The sequence below is a fragment of the Typopeltis vanoorti genome, chromosome 4, assembly GCF_054136105.1.
Source record: "Typopeltis vanoorti isolate ZY-2024b chromosome 4, IOZ_Tvanoo_1.0, whole genome shotgun sequence".
NCBI classification, from domain to species: Eukaryota; Metazoa; Arthropoda; class Arachnida; order Uropygi; family Thelyphonidae; genus Typopeltis; species Typopeltis vanoorti.
Window position 1 is genome coordinate 82,442,349 of NC_143552.1, and position 19,534 is coordinate 82,461,882.

The 19,534-nt window shown below is 33.6% G+C and overlaps 2 protein-coding genes across 4 annotated transcripts in view; one reads left to right on the top strand and one right to left on the bottom strand.

Moving 5' to 3' along the window:
* Positions 1–19,534, bottom strand: part of LOC150107453 (protein tyrosine phosphatase type IVA 1-like) — a 185,211-nt gene that overhangs the window by 132,387 nt on the left and 33,290 nt on the right. The gene's annotated exons all lie outside the window — the stretch shown is intronic.
* LOC150107454 (sphingomyelin phosphodiesterase-like) overlaps positions 1–19,534 on the top strand; it is a 41,251-nt gene that overhangs the window by 15,039 nt on the left and 6,678 nt on the right. For all 3 annotated transcript variants that reach the window (XM_090391303.1, XM_090391305.1, XM_090391304.1), the window contains exons 5-10: positions 19–246; positions 8,630–8,799; positions 11,303–11,413; positions 11,499–11,579; positions 16,069–16,156; positions 17,185–17,267. In XM_090391303.1, the coding sequence (XP_090247429.1) occupies positions 19–246; positions 8,630–8,799; positions 11,303–11,413; positions 11,499–11,579; positions 16,069–16,156; positions 17,185–17,267 (761 nt within the window). The remainder of the gene's footprint in view (positions 1–18; positions 247–8,629; positions 8,800–11,302; positions 11,414–11,498; positions 11,580–16,068; positions 16,157–17,184; positions 17,268–19,534) is intronic.

Consider the following 19,534-nt stretch of genomic DNA (forward strand, 5'->3'; position numbering starts at 1 on the left):
ACCTTTTGTCATTTTTAGCTTGGCGCTCCTGTATCCCGTGTCTTACAGCTTTCTGACACCCACCTTGATCCTTATTATATGGAAGGATCTAATGCCGATTGCAAAGAACTACTATGTTGTAGAGCGGCAGATGGAATGGCTCCAACACCTGCTCAAGCTGCAGGAAGATGGGGAGATTACAGAAATTGTGATACGCCACTTCGTACTTTGGAACACATGCTGAAACACATCAGTCGCAATCACAAGGTAAGCTGAGTATACAGAACTTGGCATAGCCGAATTGTAACACAAATTGCATTTGAATGCTAGTACTCCTTTGGGTTATAAAATATTTGCGGAGTAGAAAATAATAATCTCAAGTGGTACTTTACGATTATGTTTCAAAAATAACACACACTGTATAAATTCATAAACTATTAATGTAATACTCTATTTTAATAAGTTTTAAAAATAAACTAGATACATATTGGGCGAGTCTTGATATTCAATTTGCATCACTACTAGTTATCTTTATTCTGCTGTAATTGTCTGTACCTATGATTATTCCAGCACCGTCAACCGTTAACACCTCTGAGGTAGAAAATGCATTTAAATAATAAGTGTGAATCAATGGATAAGGGACAACAGTTCACGGAACTTCGAACTTCATCCGCTATTTTATCAGTCACAATAGGCCTTCATTCATACAAATTGTAATTGCATGGTTTATGATTTTAAACCCACGGCCGGATGACAACCATTTTCAGGTCGTCCTAATCCTGGCTTTTTAACAGACTTTTTCATATTTAGTCGTCAATTGGTTTTTAATTCTTAAAAAGCAGCGAAACGATTTTTCTTATTTACTGCATTAGAAATTATCAGACAGAATTATCAGAGACAAACTTTAAATAAAGTAAATATTTTTGAATCCTCCCTCAAAGGACATTATGACTTTTTTTTAATTTCTTTACAGTATTTGCGAATAAGCATTATTGCGAACATTAGTATTTTAAGCGATATTTATATTTATGAAATCAAGTGCTGTTTACAGTTCGTAAGATAACTTTAGCCCAGTAATTTCTTGTTGTTACGTTGCTAAAAATACTTAGACTTCCCCCTTCCCCCGAGTTCGAGAGACTTAGTCTTTTGTTTGTTATTACATATGTCCTATACAAGCAGATTTTTTTTTTTTAAAATAGCGGTGACCATATTTATCAAGATTATTTCTTTACCTTGACAAAAGTTTGGTCTTTGGTATGTCTATTTTGACAATAAAAGTGATAAAAGTTTATAGTGAGTGTTATGTAAATTAAAAGTATTTTTTTCAATGGTAAAACAGTTCTCTTAACATACGAGCCAGACTCTATGTTAACCCCAAAGAATAGAAATAATACCCATCCATCCATATATTTACTAGGCATCCACAGATGCTGTATGGTCACTCCGATGCTGGGTAATGTGCCACAGCAGGCCTCGCCATGCAGTCCTGTTGTATGCTTTTACTGAAGGCTTCAATTCTCTCTCTGAAGATCAGTCACTCCACATACACACCATCCATCCATCTCATTGACGGTCTACTCCTTCCTCTTTTTCCAGGAACTTTATCTTCTATTACTGTTCTGAGAAGTTCCCCTTCCATCCTTTCAATGTGTTCAAAATATTTTAACTTTCTTCTGTTAATATTCTTAAGGAGCCTTAAAGTTCTACTGATCTTTTCTAATACCCATTCATTTGTACGCCTTTCAGTATATGATCAAAAGCAACTATTCTTTTCTCATCTGACTTCTTTAGGTTCCATGTCTCACATCCATAAGTCGCTGTTGGAAAAACAACTGCATCCAAAACCCCTTTGTTCCCATGAAAATAGATCCATCCTTCCAGATTTTAGACAAGTCTCTGACTGTTGTTTTAGCCATTCCTAACCTTCTTCTTCTTCTTCTTCTTCTGATGTCTTCTGAACAGCAATTCTTCACATTAATAATGGATCTCAGGTACTCAAACTTGCTGACTTCCTCAATTCTTTCTCCATTAAGGTACACTTGTTTCTCAAGAGCTTCTCTGTTTGTATTTCCTTTGAGAACCATCATATTTGTCTTCTTGTTAGGATTGAGCTGAAGTCCTCTATTATTACTGATCTTGTTAACATTGTCAAGAATTTGTTCCAGTTCTTTGTCATTACAAAGGAGTACTATCATCAGCATATCTCAGGTTATTGATCTACCTCGTATCCTAATTCCTATCTTGAGCTTATGCAATGCTTCACGCATGATGTCCTCTGCATATATACTAAACAAGCAAGGAAGAAAGTAAACATCTTTGCCTAACTCCTTTTCCGACCCGAAGCCAGTCAGTCAATCCGACATCAGTTCTTACTGTGGCTTCTTGCTTCCTGTACAAGTTGGCTATCAACCTGATAGTATTGAGAAAAGCCCATTCTTTTCATTACTTCCCACAGTTTCACATACTGAAACAGTCAAAAGCTTTAGAGTAGTATAAGAAACACATTACCAGAAGGAGTCTGAATTCTTTATATTTTTCTATGATCTGTCTAAGGCAAAGGATCTGATCTCTGGTGCCCTTACCTTTCCTAAAACTTGCTTGTTCCTCGGGCATCTCTCTCTCTCTCAGATTTGGCCCCAATCCTATTTTAGACAATCCTATAATACGCATGGGATATTTTAATGAAACAATTAGCCTACCTGACCAAATTTTTATTTTTCGTATTCGTTATTTGAATACGGAAAGGCATAAATAAACAAATAGAATTCTTTACTATATGAAATTACACCGAAATCACTATATTATTTAATAATAAATTTATGTTTGGATCACATTGTAATTAATCTGTGTATGGATAATCTGTAATGTAAAGCTGCCACGAGCAATGTACCAGAGAATGCATTATTATTATTATTATTATTATTATTATTATTATTATTATTATTATTATTATTATTATTACCCTTCTCTCATAAAGCAAAAGTCCATGTACAAGGCAACATCATGAACTCGAAATCCTAGTAATTGTATAATAACTAAACACAACGATACTGCAAAACAAGTGTTTAAAGCTGATTTTATGTTTTTTAAGGGGGGGGGGGTTAATGGTAACACCCCACAACCGAGATCGTCTAACACAGCTCAAGAAGGAAAAATCTATCTGCGGTAAGTGAGCACATATTAATAGTTAATTAATAGTTAATTAATTAATAATTAATAGAATGATTAAAACAGGATCCTAATTTTGAAACTCCCTATATGTGATGTTAATTAGCAATGATAATAACAATATCACAAGTACATATGAAGTGTAATTGAGATGTTTTACCTGAAACAATCTGTAACGGTTTTATACCATATGAATTACGTAGTTACTGCTCTGCATATTTAATATTTTAAGTGTATTTTACGTAATCTTAGCCCTGATGAAGCTGCAAGGAGAGCCTGTGAAACAGCAGATAAATTAATATTATCGTGTGAATATTGGATATACCTTGTAATCTCGTATAACATGAACGTGTGCATCTATGGAATTCAACAAAAACTAATCAGACATCTAAGATGAAAAGCCAAACGGCTTAACTAATCAGACATATTAACTATTTCTTAATTATTTATCATATTAATAACAATTGCTATCATTATACTCATCATTATTAACAATTGCTATTTTCATTACTAATTTCATACAATATTCGATCGCTATTATTAAATCATGCTTCACGATAACAGTTATCTAATTCATTTTTAAAACTCCGCTATTAATGAACATTTCATATCGGATAGGATCCGAGACAATAAGAAATAAGATACATTTCGCAGTAGCATTCTTATAACGACGTCATTATTACAGCAACTGATTTCAAGTCGTTTTAGGCATGTGCACTGTAGTGTGTATTGTCATTTACAACTTAATTCTACATCTTTTATTTGGATTATTATTAACAATAATAATATTATTATAGTAAAGATCGTATTTTACTTTTTCCTTGACGCGTTAGGCTCCATTTTGTTTGTCGCTAGCTCCGTATGCATGTCACTATTGGACTTTAGCTGGGTGAACTTTATGGAAATTTCACATTAGGAATCCTTACAAAACATCTTAGTTTTGTTCTGATCCAAAGGAGCAAATTGTTGAAATTATATATTACAATAACTACGCTTAGATGAATGAATTTAACAAAATTTGAACTTGTTAGATACGCCAGAACATGTCCCGTGGTCAGTTTTTGATTTCAACTCGATTATTTTTCTTGTCAAATTATGGAAAAACGATTTGAAATGACAGAACTAATTTTTCACTGGTTGGATGGAATTAAATAAAACTTAGTATTTCGGATTTTAGTTAAAATATATCGAATCGGTTTTGGTTTCAGTAGACATTTGAATACAAAAATCAGTCAAAACGTCTCCTAAAGTACAGTTGTTGAATAATAAATGGCATTACTAAACAAAATAGTATTGCAAAATCATCACTTTTAACATCATACTCGTATTTGTTGAAAAACAACCTTAAATATTACGCTCGAGAGTACCCAAACAACCATTCTTGTTTACTCGTATGAATAATGGAAGACAAAATGGTAAAGGAATCTCTAATATTACGTTTACAATTTTAAAACACTCTGCTGCTTCTTATTAGTATTTCACTCCTCGTCTTCTTCCTTTCGCAACGTCTCTTTGGCATGGGTGGAAGATTTAAAAGTGCGCAGGTGTTGTTGTTGTTGCTGTGGTTTTAATTCCTTTAAAGATAAGATGAACATTTTTCTAGACTTTCAGTCAAAGTTGATCTATCCAGGCTGAAGTGGAGGTCACAAACTGTCTACTTTATCTACTGTCTGTTTATCTGTTCTCCCTGTGGTGATGATGATGCTCTAGGAGCAGGCGTTCTATTACTTTTGCCTGGAGGCTTCACAACAGCTTCTTCTTGCAGTGAAGGTTTTGTGCTATTTTTCTATCTGAGATAGAAATTAGGGATCAATGATTTTGCTTTAATGAAGAAAAGGTGGCAGATTTGGTGGTTAACTGTTCATGGAGGAGGTTGAAGTATTTGTCTCCTTTTTTCTTTTTTTTTTACTAAAACCAGAACTTATGTGAAAAAGGATACCAGTTCTGGTTTAAATTCGTGTAATAATGCAAGAATGGGAAGAGGATTGTTCCACAATCTCTATTTAATGTCCGAATCAGGTTTGATGGCTTTACTCCAGCAAGATCAATCCCAGGAGAATAATGTGTGTTTAGGATGATAAAACAGGGAGAGAAGTACACTTGACCTTTTCCACCAACTGTGGAATGAGAAAAATCATGTCCTGACACTAAGCAGGGAAAGAGTATCCCATACACTTCATAAATAAGCAGCAACGCCAGAAAAGGGTTATAATGAAAAAAAACTGGTTATGACTGTCATTCTTGTATGTATGTATGTATGTATGCAGTGTCATTGTTGTATGTATGCAACAGAATCATGATCTGAGACATGATTTGTAATTTTCTCTTTTCTCGTTTATGTAGAAATTGAACTACGAAATATATTTCAAACTTTTCTTTTCATAGAAGTAGAGAAATATGTAGCGCTTCAATTTGAAAGAACCTGAATCCTTGTCCTGACAAGAGTAATCTTTATATGGGAGTTTTCAATTGAAGGGGAGTCAGCCGAGCTCATGCGTTGATAGCAGGGTTTTTCATCCCTCATACAGGTATGAATTTCCATAGTCACTGAAGTCTGTGATGAATACCTCTAGTATTCAGTTTTGCTTTTCGATAATTTTAGAAGTACACGCAATTTACAAACAAAAATACTATTACCGGCGGGCGGTAGATGATGTTGTGTGTAGTTGGCGGTTTAAGTAAGTAATGAAGATTATGAGCTGTGTGCAGTAGAGTAGAATACCCGCCCTCGATGAGTCTGTTGACTCCTTGGAGGTACCGTTTGACGCATAGTAATATGTAACAACCGATGCCTGATGATCTCTATATATAAGATTGATATTTTAATGGATCAGTCTGTTTTTCTCTTTCTGTAAAGAGACAAACAGGCCTGAGAAATGTTCGTCTTGAATGACAAGTACATTACATCACGCCAAGAAATATTTCAGGGTCTGAAGGCATATTAACAACACTTGTGAATTGTCATTCAGCCCAACTCAACTAAACCCACGCCTTCTTTACGTTTCTTAAATTCTCGAAAAGCAAAACTGAATACTGGAGGTGTTCACCACAGACTTCTGTGACTATGGAAATTCAGCAGACACACGTTTAACAAGATTTCTCTTCGCAGATTTGGGAATCGAATTTCTCTTCCCATAAAGAAGTAGCTGAACATGATCTTCTGAGGTTTGTTCCGATTCACTGCTCCAAAACATCCAGGACATAATTTAATATCATTGAGGAAATTTAAGCAAACCAAAGGAACTTAAGACTATGATAGAAATTTTGTGTTGCTGACCCACCAAAACACATTTTCCGCATGATTTTCCTCCGATTATTTTGAATCGGATATCACAAGCTCGTTAAGATCGTACATATTACTAAAAAAACATGAATGCATTAAAGGAAAATTATATATAATGTGGCAATAATTTTTAATGTCCAGAGGTCCATGAGTTACAACTATTGAGCCAACGAAAAGTGTGAAACACTCCAAGCGGCCATTTTTATGACACAAGGAATAAAGTATGGATGGAGATTGGACGCAGTTAGGTCACAAATACAGTCCAAATTTTATCTTGAGCTCAATACAGTAAAAAAGTGATAAAAATCATATTCTTTCCAAACATCTTTCCAAAGCGTATATTATGCTGCTCCACCGAAATTCTGTAACAGTTGTACTGTCTATTACTTTTACTTTTTGTGCCATAAGGTGTCGTAACTACGCTAATGTTTGTTGAACCAGCAGTTATCGATAATCTCCATTATGATTATTCGATAACCTTCACTGTTCCTTTTTAAACGGAAATCGATTTTGATTTCCGATTGAAAACTAAGCGAATTGTGTTTGAAGGATGCTCTTTTCGTGAAAGAATAAGTTGCAAACTTGGATGTCTTGTAATGTCTCAAAGACATCACTAGATGATTTCACGAGGGGAAGAATTATTGAAAAGCTTGGAATTGTAAGATTTGGAATCTTACACAGCATTGTATTCAGACTCTGGGAAGCTTTTAAACCAATGGAATGTGTTCCAGATGTTTGCTATGAGGTCGCCCTTGCTCCACCACGGAGCATCAGGAGGATAGAATTTTGGTTATACAGCAATACCAAAACATAATCAACGCACCATGGCAGGTCAGCTTGTAAGTCGGCTCCATTCAAGCACAGGTACTACGGATATCTCAACAAACTGTGGCAGACGTCTTCCACAGCTCATTGTAGAGCATATTTTCAGTGGTGTTGTATCCATAAAATTGGAGAAGATACCATTGGGCTAATGTACTATACAGATGAGAACCGTTTTAGTCTTTCCCCCGATTCTAGACAACATTTCATCTGGCGTGAAAGTGACACTCCTTACCATCGCGAGAATGGTCTTGAAAGGGATAGATACGGCTGTACTAGGGTCATGGTGTGGGGAGGTATTATGCTTAATGGACCCTCGAGTTACAAGTACTGGAAAAAGGGACTATGCCTAGATATTGCAATGAAGTTCTTCAACATCATATTCGATTATTCCTTGGTGCTGTAGGCAAAGAAATCATTTTTATGGATGACAATGACACACCTCATCGTACACGGGCAGTGGAGATACTTCTGGAGACAGAGGATATTAATCGAATCGAGTGGCCAGCACTCTCCCCAGATCTTAATCCCCCATAGAACATGTTTGGAATGCAATAGGAAAATGCATTACTGCTTGAAATTCCCCTATAGAAAACAAACAAGGCCTTATCCTTGCTCTGAAGGAGGAGTGGGCGATTTTGCCTCAAGAACTCCTGAATCACTTGTTTCTAAGCATGGTACGACGTTGTAAGAGCTACATCGCAGTCTCGAGTGGACGTATTCCATACCGAAATGTCTCTCCTTATAGCTTTCTGTAAGAACTGTACATTAATTCCTTAACTATGTCGTTAGGAAATTTGTAATTTTTCCAAAAACGTATTGAAATTTGTACGAAATTTATAACACATTTTTTGTGTAATATAATTTGTTAGGCTGTATTAATGAAAAGTGCTTCATATAGGTTAAAATGTAGTTCGATATTAGCTTTTGGACACTTGTGTAAAAGTGAAGTTTATTAAAAAAAAAAAAGCCTTGCCCTCTGAATGGTCGTCTTGCTAGGATAACAAATATGACCAACTCTATAACTCAAACATAACGGCTGAGAGTGTTCAGCACGCTTCAAAATCGTGCTGTACTTTGCATCCAAAACGATTGTGAGTATGTTAGCCATTAAAATTAAATTCTGACAGAAGTTGCCATTCACTAAATCTTGAAGAATTCTCTCTCTGTTGCATTTTTTTCTTCCTTGTAGCTCGAAAGATGATTTAATCTTTCTAGTTATCATTAGTATTCTTCTCTTTCTATGTATACATATTCAGCATAAAGATATGGTATTTAGACAAAAATGAAATTGTATTCTGACCATTAACGTTTAATATAATTATTGTCTTATGATATTCAGTTGTTTATATTAACTGTATGTGACTTTTTCTGCAGATAGACTATGTTATCTGGACAGGAGATATTCCTCCACATGATGTTTGGAATTCTACAAGATCAGAACAAGTATATTTGTTGCACACAGTTTCCAAATTAATGACCAAATATCTCAAAGGAATCCCAATATTACCCTCCTTGGGAAATCACGAAAGTTCCCCAATAAACAGGTAAAATAATTATTTGTCTACCTAAATCATATTTTAAATACCTTTCCAATGTCAATTACATAGTTAACAATAATTATTTAGAATTAGGAGAACTTTATCAAAGAAAAATAAATAATATTTCATCTCTTTTATCACCCAACAGCTTTTAGGAAGTTATCCTTCAGAGTGTAGGTTTTCAACGCAGTTATTATTCTTGAAGAGAGAATGGTACACAGCACAAGATTTTTCTTTCATTTTTACTCTATTTGAATAGAATAAATAGCAAGAGTTCGCATGAAAGAAGGGAAAAAGGAGTCTGTTAATGTTTCTTGAGAAGCTGAATATCTCAATATTTTTTGGAAAAAAAAAAACAATATAAGTAAGGCTTTTCCACAGAACAGCGTAGACGAAATAGAAGAGAGAAAGAAAAGTTTGTTCATAAGTTCGTGGCTGAAGTATGTATTGACACTGACTAGCAGCTGCGTATGATGTGATGTGTTTGTGCTGGAAAACATTAGAAGTGTGTCATGCCAAGAAGGGAAATCTGAGCATTATCAAAGATTAGGGAGGTCAAATCTATTTATAGAAAATAACAACAGAAGTAAAGACAAGGAATGATGTATAGTCATTAGCAAAACTATGGATAACATCTGATTTTAACAAAATCACTTCATTAATGAGGAAGTGCAGATAAAAAAACCGAGCCTTTCGCATCACGGTGGTATTAGTGGGAAAATCTGAAGAAAGGAAATAAATCCTGCATTACAGGTAATGAAATAATCGACCACAGAGGAACTGATGGCTCAATTATAAAAGGTAGAAGGCAGACCATTAGATGCAAATATGCTACTGTGCCAGACCAGAACAAATACCCTGAAAATGTTAAGAGACCATCTATATGAGTTTCTCTCAACCTTCTCATGACTCACAACGGTTGGTAAGATTGGCTAAGAGATCTGATGTGACAGAATTCATATTACTAACCACTAATTAATTGATGGACCTCCCAGTAGTAAAGAAGTTAGTGTTGATGACCTTCTCAATTGTGCTCTAGTGGACCGAAATGAGGGCAAGGAGGATGATGGTATGGCTGACATGTCCCTTTTTTGGGGAACGGACGCTGACGGAAGCAAGCCTATATATATGCTTGCTTATGTGATGTCCAGTAGATGCCAGATAAGTATGGAAGGTTGCGCAGAGACGATAAAGAGTGAGTCACTGTTAATTATAGAGAGCAGATTTTGAACCCATTTATGGGAAGGAATTATCATATAGACCAGGTGACCTGTTCAGTAAGCAATCTATTAAGAAACCGTCGGAAAAAGAAGAAAAAGAAAAAGTAAAAGAAAGCAGAAAAAGAATCGGAGGAGAAGTGTAGGAAGATGCATGCATTTAAAAAAAAATGAATAAATAACAGATGCAGATCTATTTTTCCGGTGGGGTTGCTATACATTAACTTCCGATGCATCTTTAGAGATATGAACTCTGAAAACCATTATAATATCCCCACTTAGAGAAATAAGATCCATTAACAATGCTCAAGTATGTGAATGGCAAACATTTCGGAATTTCAAATAATATTTAATGGATATCTATAGCTTTGCGGTGTAAATTACCATAGATGACAGATCGTTATAGATTCCATTCTAGTTATTAACTATAAAACGTTTTTAGCCTTTTTTTTACAGCTAGTGGAGCAGCGAATATGGATTTTTCTGTCTAAAACTCGAATATTAAACCCCACAAATTAGTAAATCACCGACAGAGCTCACACTATTTTGGACAGTAATAACAATTAAGATTAGAAGCACGAGATGACATTAATGTGTAGTATTCTCGTCACCTGTAAGTCTACAATTGTCAGCAGATACGAACTCAACTGATAGGATAGAGATCTGCTGCGTACCTATTCCAAATGTCAGGATTCAGACAATTTTACCTTCATCCTTTAGGGAATAAAAAGTAAGGTTCATCTCGATTTTCGGGTAAAGATTTTCTCGAAAAAAAAAAGACTCATCGGTCTATTTTTATCTCCGAGTTTTTATTTTATGACGAAAATTATATTCGTCATATAATCACTAAGAAAATAGTCGCATTAATGAAAAGATTTTGGGATATTTTTAAATTAATGGTTAAATTATATTATTGTCATCAACGTCAATAGCAGTCTAATTTTTTTTAAATCCTAGTAGACTTTAAAATTACATCATCTGAAAAGAAAACGGTGTTTAGTTAATAGCCTGAGTATTTTAGTATCTAGCATCTACTGGATATCGTATAAGCAAGCATATTTATATAGGCCTGCTCGCCTCAAATAAATGTATAGAAAATAGTTTTTAACAAGATAGAGAGAGAAGAGGAATTATTTTTCTACTTTTCTGTGTGGTAACATTCATTTAAAATTGATTTTGAAAAGTAATTTTCAAAGTTTATATTTCTTATTGTGAAATACGAAAATATAATAATAAAGACTGATCGGCAGTAATGAAATATAATGTAAACACTCGAATTTGCTTCTTCACAGTTTTCCACAGCCTGAAGTGCAGGGGAAATTTTCTATATCATGGCTACATAAGGAGATAACCAAGGCCTGGGGGAAATGGCTGCCGGAACAGGCACGTAAAACATTAAGACGGTAAGATAAAATCCAATTAATCTAAACCTACTATTGATCGAGTGGCAGTATTACTGCAGTGATTAACAAACCGATTCTTTTGCAGAGGAGTGTATTACGCTGTGAAAATAAATCCAGGATTGCGTGTAATATCCCTGAACATGAACTATTGCAACAGCCAGAACTGGTGAGTTCAACTAATTTCAGTTCTCAATTCTTGTTATAAAACGATGATAAAGAAAGATCATTTCATAAATAATAATAATATATAATATTATTATATATAATATATTATATATTATAATATAACATAATATATAATAATAATATATTTCATAAATAATAATAATAATAATAATTATTATTATTATTGTTATTATTAATTAATCAAACTTTATTATTCCTTCATAATATTTACAATATATATTCAGACTTTTTTTTGCATACAAGTACATATACACTGCTTGGAAAGAAATCAGTGGACATTAGCGTGTGAGGAACAAACAGCCATGATGCCCACCTTAATAAAATAGGACCTCATTTTCGCTGCGATGACTGAAGCAGTCCTACGGGGCATACATTACATGCCTACAGGAAGAATGATCCAAAATTTTGGATTTTGGACCATTCTTCCTGTAGGCATGTAATGAGGTCCTAGACAGCTTGGGGGGGGGTGGACGTCCCTTGACCTCACCCGAAGCTCCAGTTCATCCCACAGATGTTGAATAGAGTTGAGATCAGGGCTCTGTGCACGCCAGTCAAGAATGGTCACGTTCATGTCCACAAACCACACAGTTACAGCAGCAGCAGCCTCAGGATACTGTACATTGTCTTACTGATCACTGCCTGTTTCAAACCAATGCAAAGTAGGAAGCACTGCTTTTTTCAGATACCTCTAAATGTTCAATGTTCGTGGCACCACAAACAGAGGTCCGAGGCCATACCAGGAAAAACAGGACCGTATACAATCACACTGCCACCTCTGAATTTCATACTTAGGATCTAGCAAGAGACGTTCATCGGGCATCAGTCACACCTTGCGAGGGTATGGGTGTGGGCGGCTGAGGATGTAGGTGTAGTGAGGCGGATAAGACCGAGGGTGTAGCGTGATCCATCGCTCCATAACACAGCTTTCCAAGCGTCCATGTCCCACTGTACATGCCCTTTGCACTCGGTTCTGAATGTTTTTGTGCAGATTCGTGTTCCACTCGATTCTTCGAACTCTGCATTCAACGTATTAGACTAACGAATGGCGATTTTTACATATTATCCTTTATAGCACCAGATGGTCACTTTCGGTGAGTGCGGTGAGCCGTCTACTGCGTAGTACTTGCAGTTGACTCCCTGCGCTTGCATATTAGTATGGTATCACTGATTGTTCACCTGGGATGACCCAGGTCAACAATCAGTTCGACAAATTTGCCGGCTCGGCAAATTTGTCAACAATTTGCCGAGCCGAACTCTTTCAAAACTCCTTCGGTTCCCTTCTCGCAACCATTTCACCCGAACACAGTTGAACTGACTTGGGAGCATCATATTCCTCCAATTTATACTGGCTGAGAAGACATTGACTCGTTACATGGCACAATGGGGGGAATCCGTTGACTTCTTTCCAAGCAGTGCATATCTATACATATTTACATTATATATACTGTACATATATATTTTTTATAGTAAGTATTATAATAATCTTAGTAGTATATTTATTATTTTGTTCACATCTTTGGAAGCCAGTGTTTGACTTATTTGAAGATGTTTTAGGTACATTGGGGGTATATAATAATAATAATAATGATAATATTTTTATAAGGTTTTATAATATAATTAAAATATAATAAGGTTTCATAATATAATTAAATAAATCATTTTAATTATTAATGATAGAATTATTAGTAATTGTCATTATCAAATAACACATAATAATAATAATAATAATAATAATAATAATAATAATAATAATAATAATAATTTTTTGACAAAGTTTATTATCTTCTTCATTTATACAAAATATTTACAAATATACAATTGAAGTATTACTATTACATTTTTGTTCATTACAGATATTCAGTATTTAATGTTAAGCGAATATCTTATTTAAATACATAATAATCCATAATAACTAATAATACATAATAAATAATAATAAAAAAATACATAATAACTAATAATAAAAAATACATAATAACTAATTTTTTGTAACCAATGTATTTTTTTTTTTTAGATAAATATACATATTTTTTTTTCGGCATTTTGTCATTTACATTTATATTTTCATCTGCAGTTCAAATAATTCTCAAATTATATTCATAGTTTATTTTTTGGTATCAGCAGGGAATGCTGAATGGATTCATTTCACCTTTTCACAATGCTATTTTTAAATTGAAAATAATATTAATAATATTTTTTTTATTAATAACAACACTGTATTTTACGTTTTTTTTCACATACATATTTACAATGATTAATATAATATGCTAAGAGCGATCTCTTTCATTTTGACAATATTAGTTATAAATTAAATTTGTATAAATATATATACTAGTTTTTTTTTATTTTTTACATTTCTATTTCAAAATTAACAACTAATAATAATTATAATAATAAAATTTTTTTTTACATTACATACATTTGTTACAGTTATTACATACATTTGATTACATATGATACATACTTTTTTTTGTCTTGGATGAGATGTAATTTCTTAACATTCATCCTCAAAGCTTATTTGTAAGCTTATCTGAGGATGACACCAGTTGGTTATTATTTATTGGTTTGTTTGCTGTGTTAGGAAGCTATGAAATCTATGATTGCGAAATTCAAACGCACGCACGCACGCACGCACGCACGCACACACACACACACACACACACACACACACACACACACACACACACACACACACACACACACACACACACACACACACACACACACACACACACACACACAATGACTTGGAAACACAATGGAAACACACACAATGACAAATAAGAAAATACACAAGTAATTTCTTACTTGTGTATTTTTTCCTTTTAATTTTTTCTTGGTATATTTTTATATATGTGTAATTTTTTGTTTGTTTTTTCTTCCCTGTGTAATTTCGAAATTACTTGTGTAAATATTTTCCTATTTTTCCTTTTAATTTTTTTCTTAGTGTATTTTTATAAATGTGTAATTTTTTGTTTAATTTCTTAATTTCGTAATTTCGAAATTACTTATGTAAATACACAAGTAATTTCTTACTTGTGTATTTTTTCCTTTTAATTTTTTTCTTAGTGTATTTTTATCTATGTGTAATTTTTTCTTTATGTAATTTTGTCCATGTAATTTCGTCCTCGTGTAATTTTTGCAGCGCAATTTTATCCGGTGAAATTTTTTCCTGTGTAATTTTGTCCTGACACACTGATTAATATCGTGCGTGTAAATGTATAGAGTTGGGGAGAGTACAGCTCCCTGTGCCACTCCAGGTTACTGGTAGCTCTCTACTTCGGTTTGACCCGATACGTGTGATATGCTTTCTATTTTGGAGCTAGTTTGTAAACCACCTATAATAATAATAATAATAATTTTTATTCCAATAACTTTAGTGTGCATTATATCATATTAATGTACAGAATGCATAAAAGAAATCGTCCAAGAAAGGTAATATGAAACTCATCCTACCGTAATGTCAACCTATATCCAACTCATGAAAAATAACAACTATAATTTCTTTGTTTCTTAAATAGATAATTATAGGTTGAGCTTTATTTATGCAGTTGATTTTTAAAAAAGCGCATGGCAGTTAAGGAAGACAGGAAAAACAAAATGTGAAAATGTGTCGAACATATTTACTGATTTTCGAAGAGATCTGTATGTCAGGTAGATTATTTGTATCATTGCGTTAGTTCGAACCTGCGGATTTACTTTCAAGTAAATCTACAGGTTCTCAAGATAAAGAGAGAGAGGCTGAATTTGGAATATCACAATAGCAAGTTCAGTACCTACACATATTGGAAAAATTACACAAACACATTATGGGGATTTGTCTTTCATTTGAATATTCTGAAATATTCAAAAACACTACAACAGGTGAAGTAAAAATATTGGCAAATACTTTTCAATTTATCCTCATACATCATAATTTAGAAGTTATCAAAATATGAGTGAATTAATCCTTAAACAAGGAGGAAGTTCGGACTGACATATGCAGTATTCATATTTGAACAATAATATTTGTAATGAGGAGCCGAAATACTGCATTTAATCATATGTTCAGTCAGAGTAGCTGTAATATTTACGTATGGTTAATCTCTAATTTGTTTGAAGCATGGATATATTTTAATTAGAAATCAAAATACTAACTTTCACAAAAAATGACTGTTATTGCGGCAATCGTGTTCATAATCTGTTCATTGTTCTTTGGTAATGCAACTATATAAGGAGAATATTTCTTAAATGTGATAAAACGAAAATCTTCGCATAGAAGTGTTTGTTTTATGTTGAAGAATGAAGTAGATATTCTAGCACTTAAGGTATTTCTGATAATTCAAAGAAAATAGAAAACTAGCTAAGACACCTGAAAAGCAACTACTAATAATAACTGTCGCAACAATACATTATATTAATTTTCTTTATGTATCTCGAACTAATATCACATCTATCATAAAAAATACTACATGAAAATTTTTCAACAGGTGGATGCTACTGAATTCTACTGATCCTGGCCAGGAGCTTGAATGGCTTGTACAAGAGTTACAGGCAGCAGAATTGGAAGGAGACAAAGTAAGTTGAAGAATAATAATCTAACTTCCTTTAACAGAAAAAATCTTAGGAGACCACACACGTATAACAAGGAATGATAAACTGAAATCATTCACTTTGATTTAGTGAACAATTCTGGCTAAATTGTGCGACGCTAAATAACTAAATCGCCTGATTCTTGACAATGCTCGTAGCTGCGTTTAAGGATTTTATAAATATCCCAAAAAGTATTCTATAACACGTATATCTTATGCATATAACAGCTTTGTACATTCTTGACATGTTGATGGTCAAAGTTTTATAATTTAAGAATACAATTTTGAATTTCTTACGTTTTATATTGCATTTTATATTAAATTAAATCAATTCATACTATAAGCGCATTATATAATATCAAATCTAATAAGATGAACAACAAGAATAAAACACAAACATTCTCCTAGCATGTTGTTATTTAGAAATCTGAATGTGAAAGGACACCACTATCGACAAACATACGATAAACTGACGTGCCTCTACTCTTTAGTCTATAATAATCTAGCAGGAGTATTCTTGGGGGTGGGTTGCGGTATTTTTTTTCTTTCAGAATTCATTCTTTATAGATTTGTATATTTTTTTATATTCTTTGCTGTGAAATGCCCCTCTCCCTATGCGAATACTAGAGTTTGGGAATTTCACATGAGAATAGTGATGTTTTCTCAATATGAATCGCAGATGAAAGTTTCAAATGAACTCTAGGATAGGTTCAAATGCTTGAAAAGTCTGAGTCACTCTTTTCAAAAGCATCTTTTATTAAGGTAAACCAAACAAAATTAGAAAAGAAGCACAGAAAAACAACCAGTGGTATTAATTCTGCTATTTGAAAGTATGTTTCTTACCCTCGTATAAGAAGGAGTACATTATTTCACATCCATATTCGATGATAAAATGAATACTATGTAACACAGATATTGCTTTGCTGATAATACTTTTTATTAACCAATATGACTAAATAACAGAACATTATTAAATCTTGTTTACTGACATTTAGCTTTTTTTTTATTGTACAGGTGCACATCATTGGACACATTCCACCGGGCCATAATGACTGCCTACAGGTTTGGAGTCGAAATTACTACCGCATTGTTCATAGGTAGGTAAAGAAAAGGCAAATGGGGGTGAGCAAAATGTTATGTTTATGACAGATTTTCTGATAACTAATATAATTTTAAACAAGTAAGAAAGGTATCGCAAACAATTATAAGAAAGGTGTGTTTCTAATAGAGTCTAGAGTGACATCATTCATAGCTTTGTTTTGCCTCATTTTCATTTGGTCATTTTAACAATCATGCATGCGAAAATTTGACTGTATTAAAAAAAATGTAGTGTCACATATTCTTTCTGACTTTTGCATTCTAGTCATATATTGTTTCGTCTAATTTTAAGGTTAACACCAGAAATGCACAATAAATTCTTGATGCACTCCTCGTTCTTTCTTTTCTTTTCGCAAAAGTACCACCATTCTACAGAGTTTCTTTGTTCTTGCGAAAACAACGGAAGTATTATCGACAAACAAAAACTCGATTTCGAACTTTGTGATTGCAACAGTTATAATAACTGCTAAGATTATGTTTATTTTATTATCTAGATACGTTATATGTAACATTTTCATTCTTAAAGCACTCTTAAGTTCAAGGTGAAAGAGTTTTTTTCCCGTTATAATTCCGATTTTGTTAACAAAACAATTCGAAATGATTATACGAGGGGAGAGGGGGGGGGAGTTTGGAAAGCTCTGATAAACACCTAGAACAAAAATGACATCAAAGCAACTGATACAACCACAAGAAAGAACACTAGTAGCAGTTATGAAGGTAACTTATGTTTTTATATTCTTAAATCCTCGTATGTTTTTTCTTGTGGTTGTATCAGTTGCTTTAATGTCATTTTTGTTCTAGGTGTTTATCAGAGCTTTCCAACCCCCCCCCCCTCCCCTCGTATAATCATTTCGAATTGTTTTGCTAACAAAACAATTGCTTTAATATCATTTTTGTTTTAGGTGTTTATCAGAACTTTCCAGTTAGGATCACTATTAAAATTTGTTAACTACAAGAACACCCAGGCACATGACGTTTGATCAAGTTTGACTGCATTTTAAAAATTTAACAACGGCGGAACTGTGATATGGTATGCTTTATGCTACAGAACATGACAGCGACAACTAGCATTGTTCGAACGTGCACACTAGTTAATACAGCGTTTAATTATTATTATTATTATTGTTATTATTATTATTATTTTAGTCACTCTGTTTATATGTAGTAGTGATGAAGTTCTTATGACATCCGTTGTGTGTAGATGATGTAAGTCCAACGTTTACGAAACTTGTCGAATTATATTGTTCATTTTAATAAATCTGTTTATGTTTAGAAGCATGTGGTCTCCATACTAGAAATTAAATAAAGATTTGTTAAACCACAGCAGTATTAGTGTTCAACAAGAACGTTTATTACTAATCCTAAATAACCAAATATTCCGATCTTTCAGAACAAAGGCCATCTTTAGGATAACTGACAATTTAAAAAGATCTATAGAATAACAACAATGAATTTCATAGGCAAGAAACAAGCAACATGCATAAACTGGCAATGCATAATTGTCCAGAATATCAGCAGTATAGAGTTTGGTGTTCATTTTTCCGCGTTACAAGTCCTACTCCACTACACTTAACAGATGGCATAATACACTCTTGTAAATAAAGTTATCCGAGAGTTGCGATATCTGCAGACTTCTCTGATTTTAAGAGCGTATCAAGACGTGTCACTGCACACTACAGCTTTCAAGTGCTCTACTGTCTATTCACGAGAATCAACAGGTAAAACTTAACGAGCACTGTTTGGCTTGCACGCCGTTTCTGTGGTATATGATTAATATAGAAATATTATGGGACAGACTTCTTTAGCTGTTGATGCTTTGAATTCCTATTAAAAGTGAATACATTGATGTACGATTGAAGAAAGCATGCTCTTCAGCACTTCTCTATCCTTTTCCCATCAGTTTCTGATTATCATTTGGATTTGTTTAAAACGCCAAGTTTTCATCTTTGAATAATTTCAACTACAATTGATCTCGGACACTATGTGTTGGGTTACACCATCTAACTGATGACTCACATAACAGCTTATGACAACTCCTCATTGGAGTCAAAAAAAAAACTCTAAATCATGCCCCATTTCCAATATTTCCAAATAACACAAAAAATAATAACAAATAAAGCTCCAAGGTTTATTTTTCCATTTCCAAGTTCATATCTGTGCGAAGTTGGATTTTCGGCCCTTGTAGATATTAAGACGAAGAAGAGGAATCGTATTATAGATCTCGAACCGCATCTGAGATTGAAATTAACAACGATAGAGCCATTTG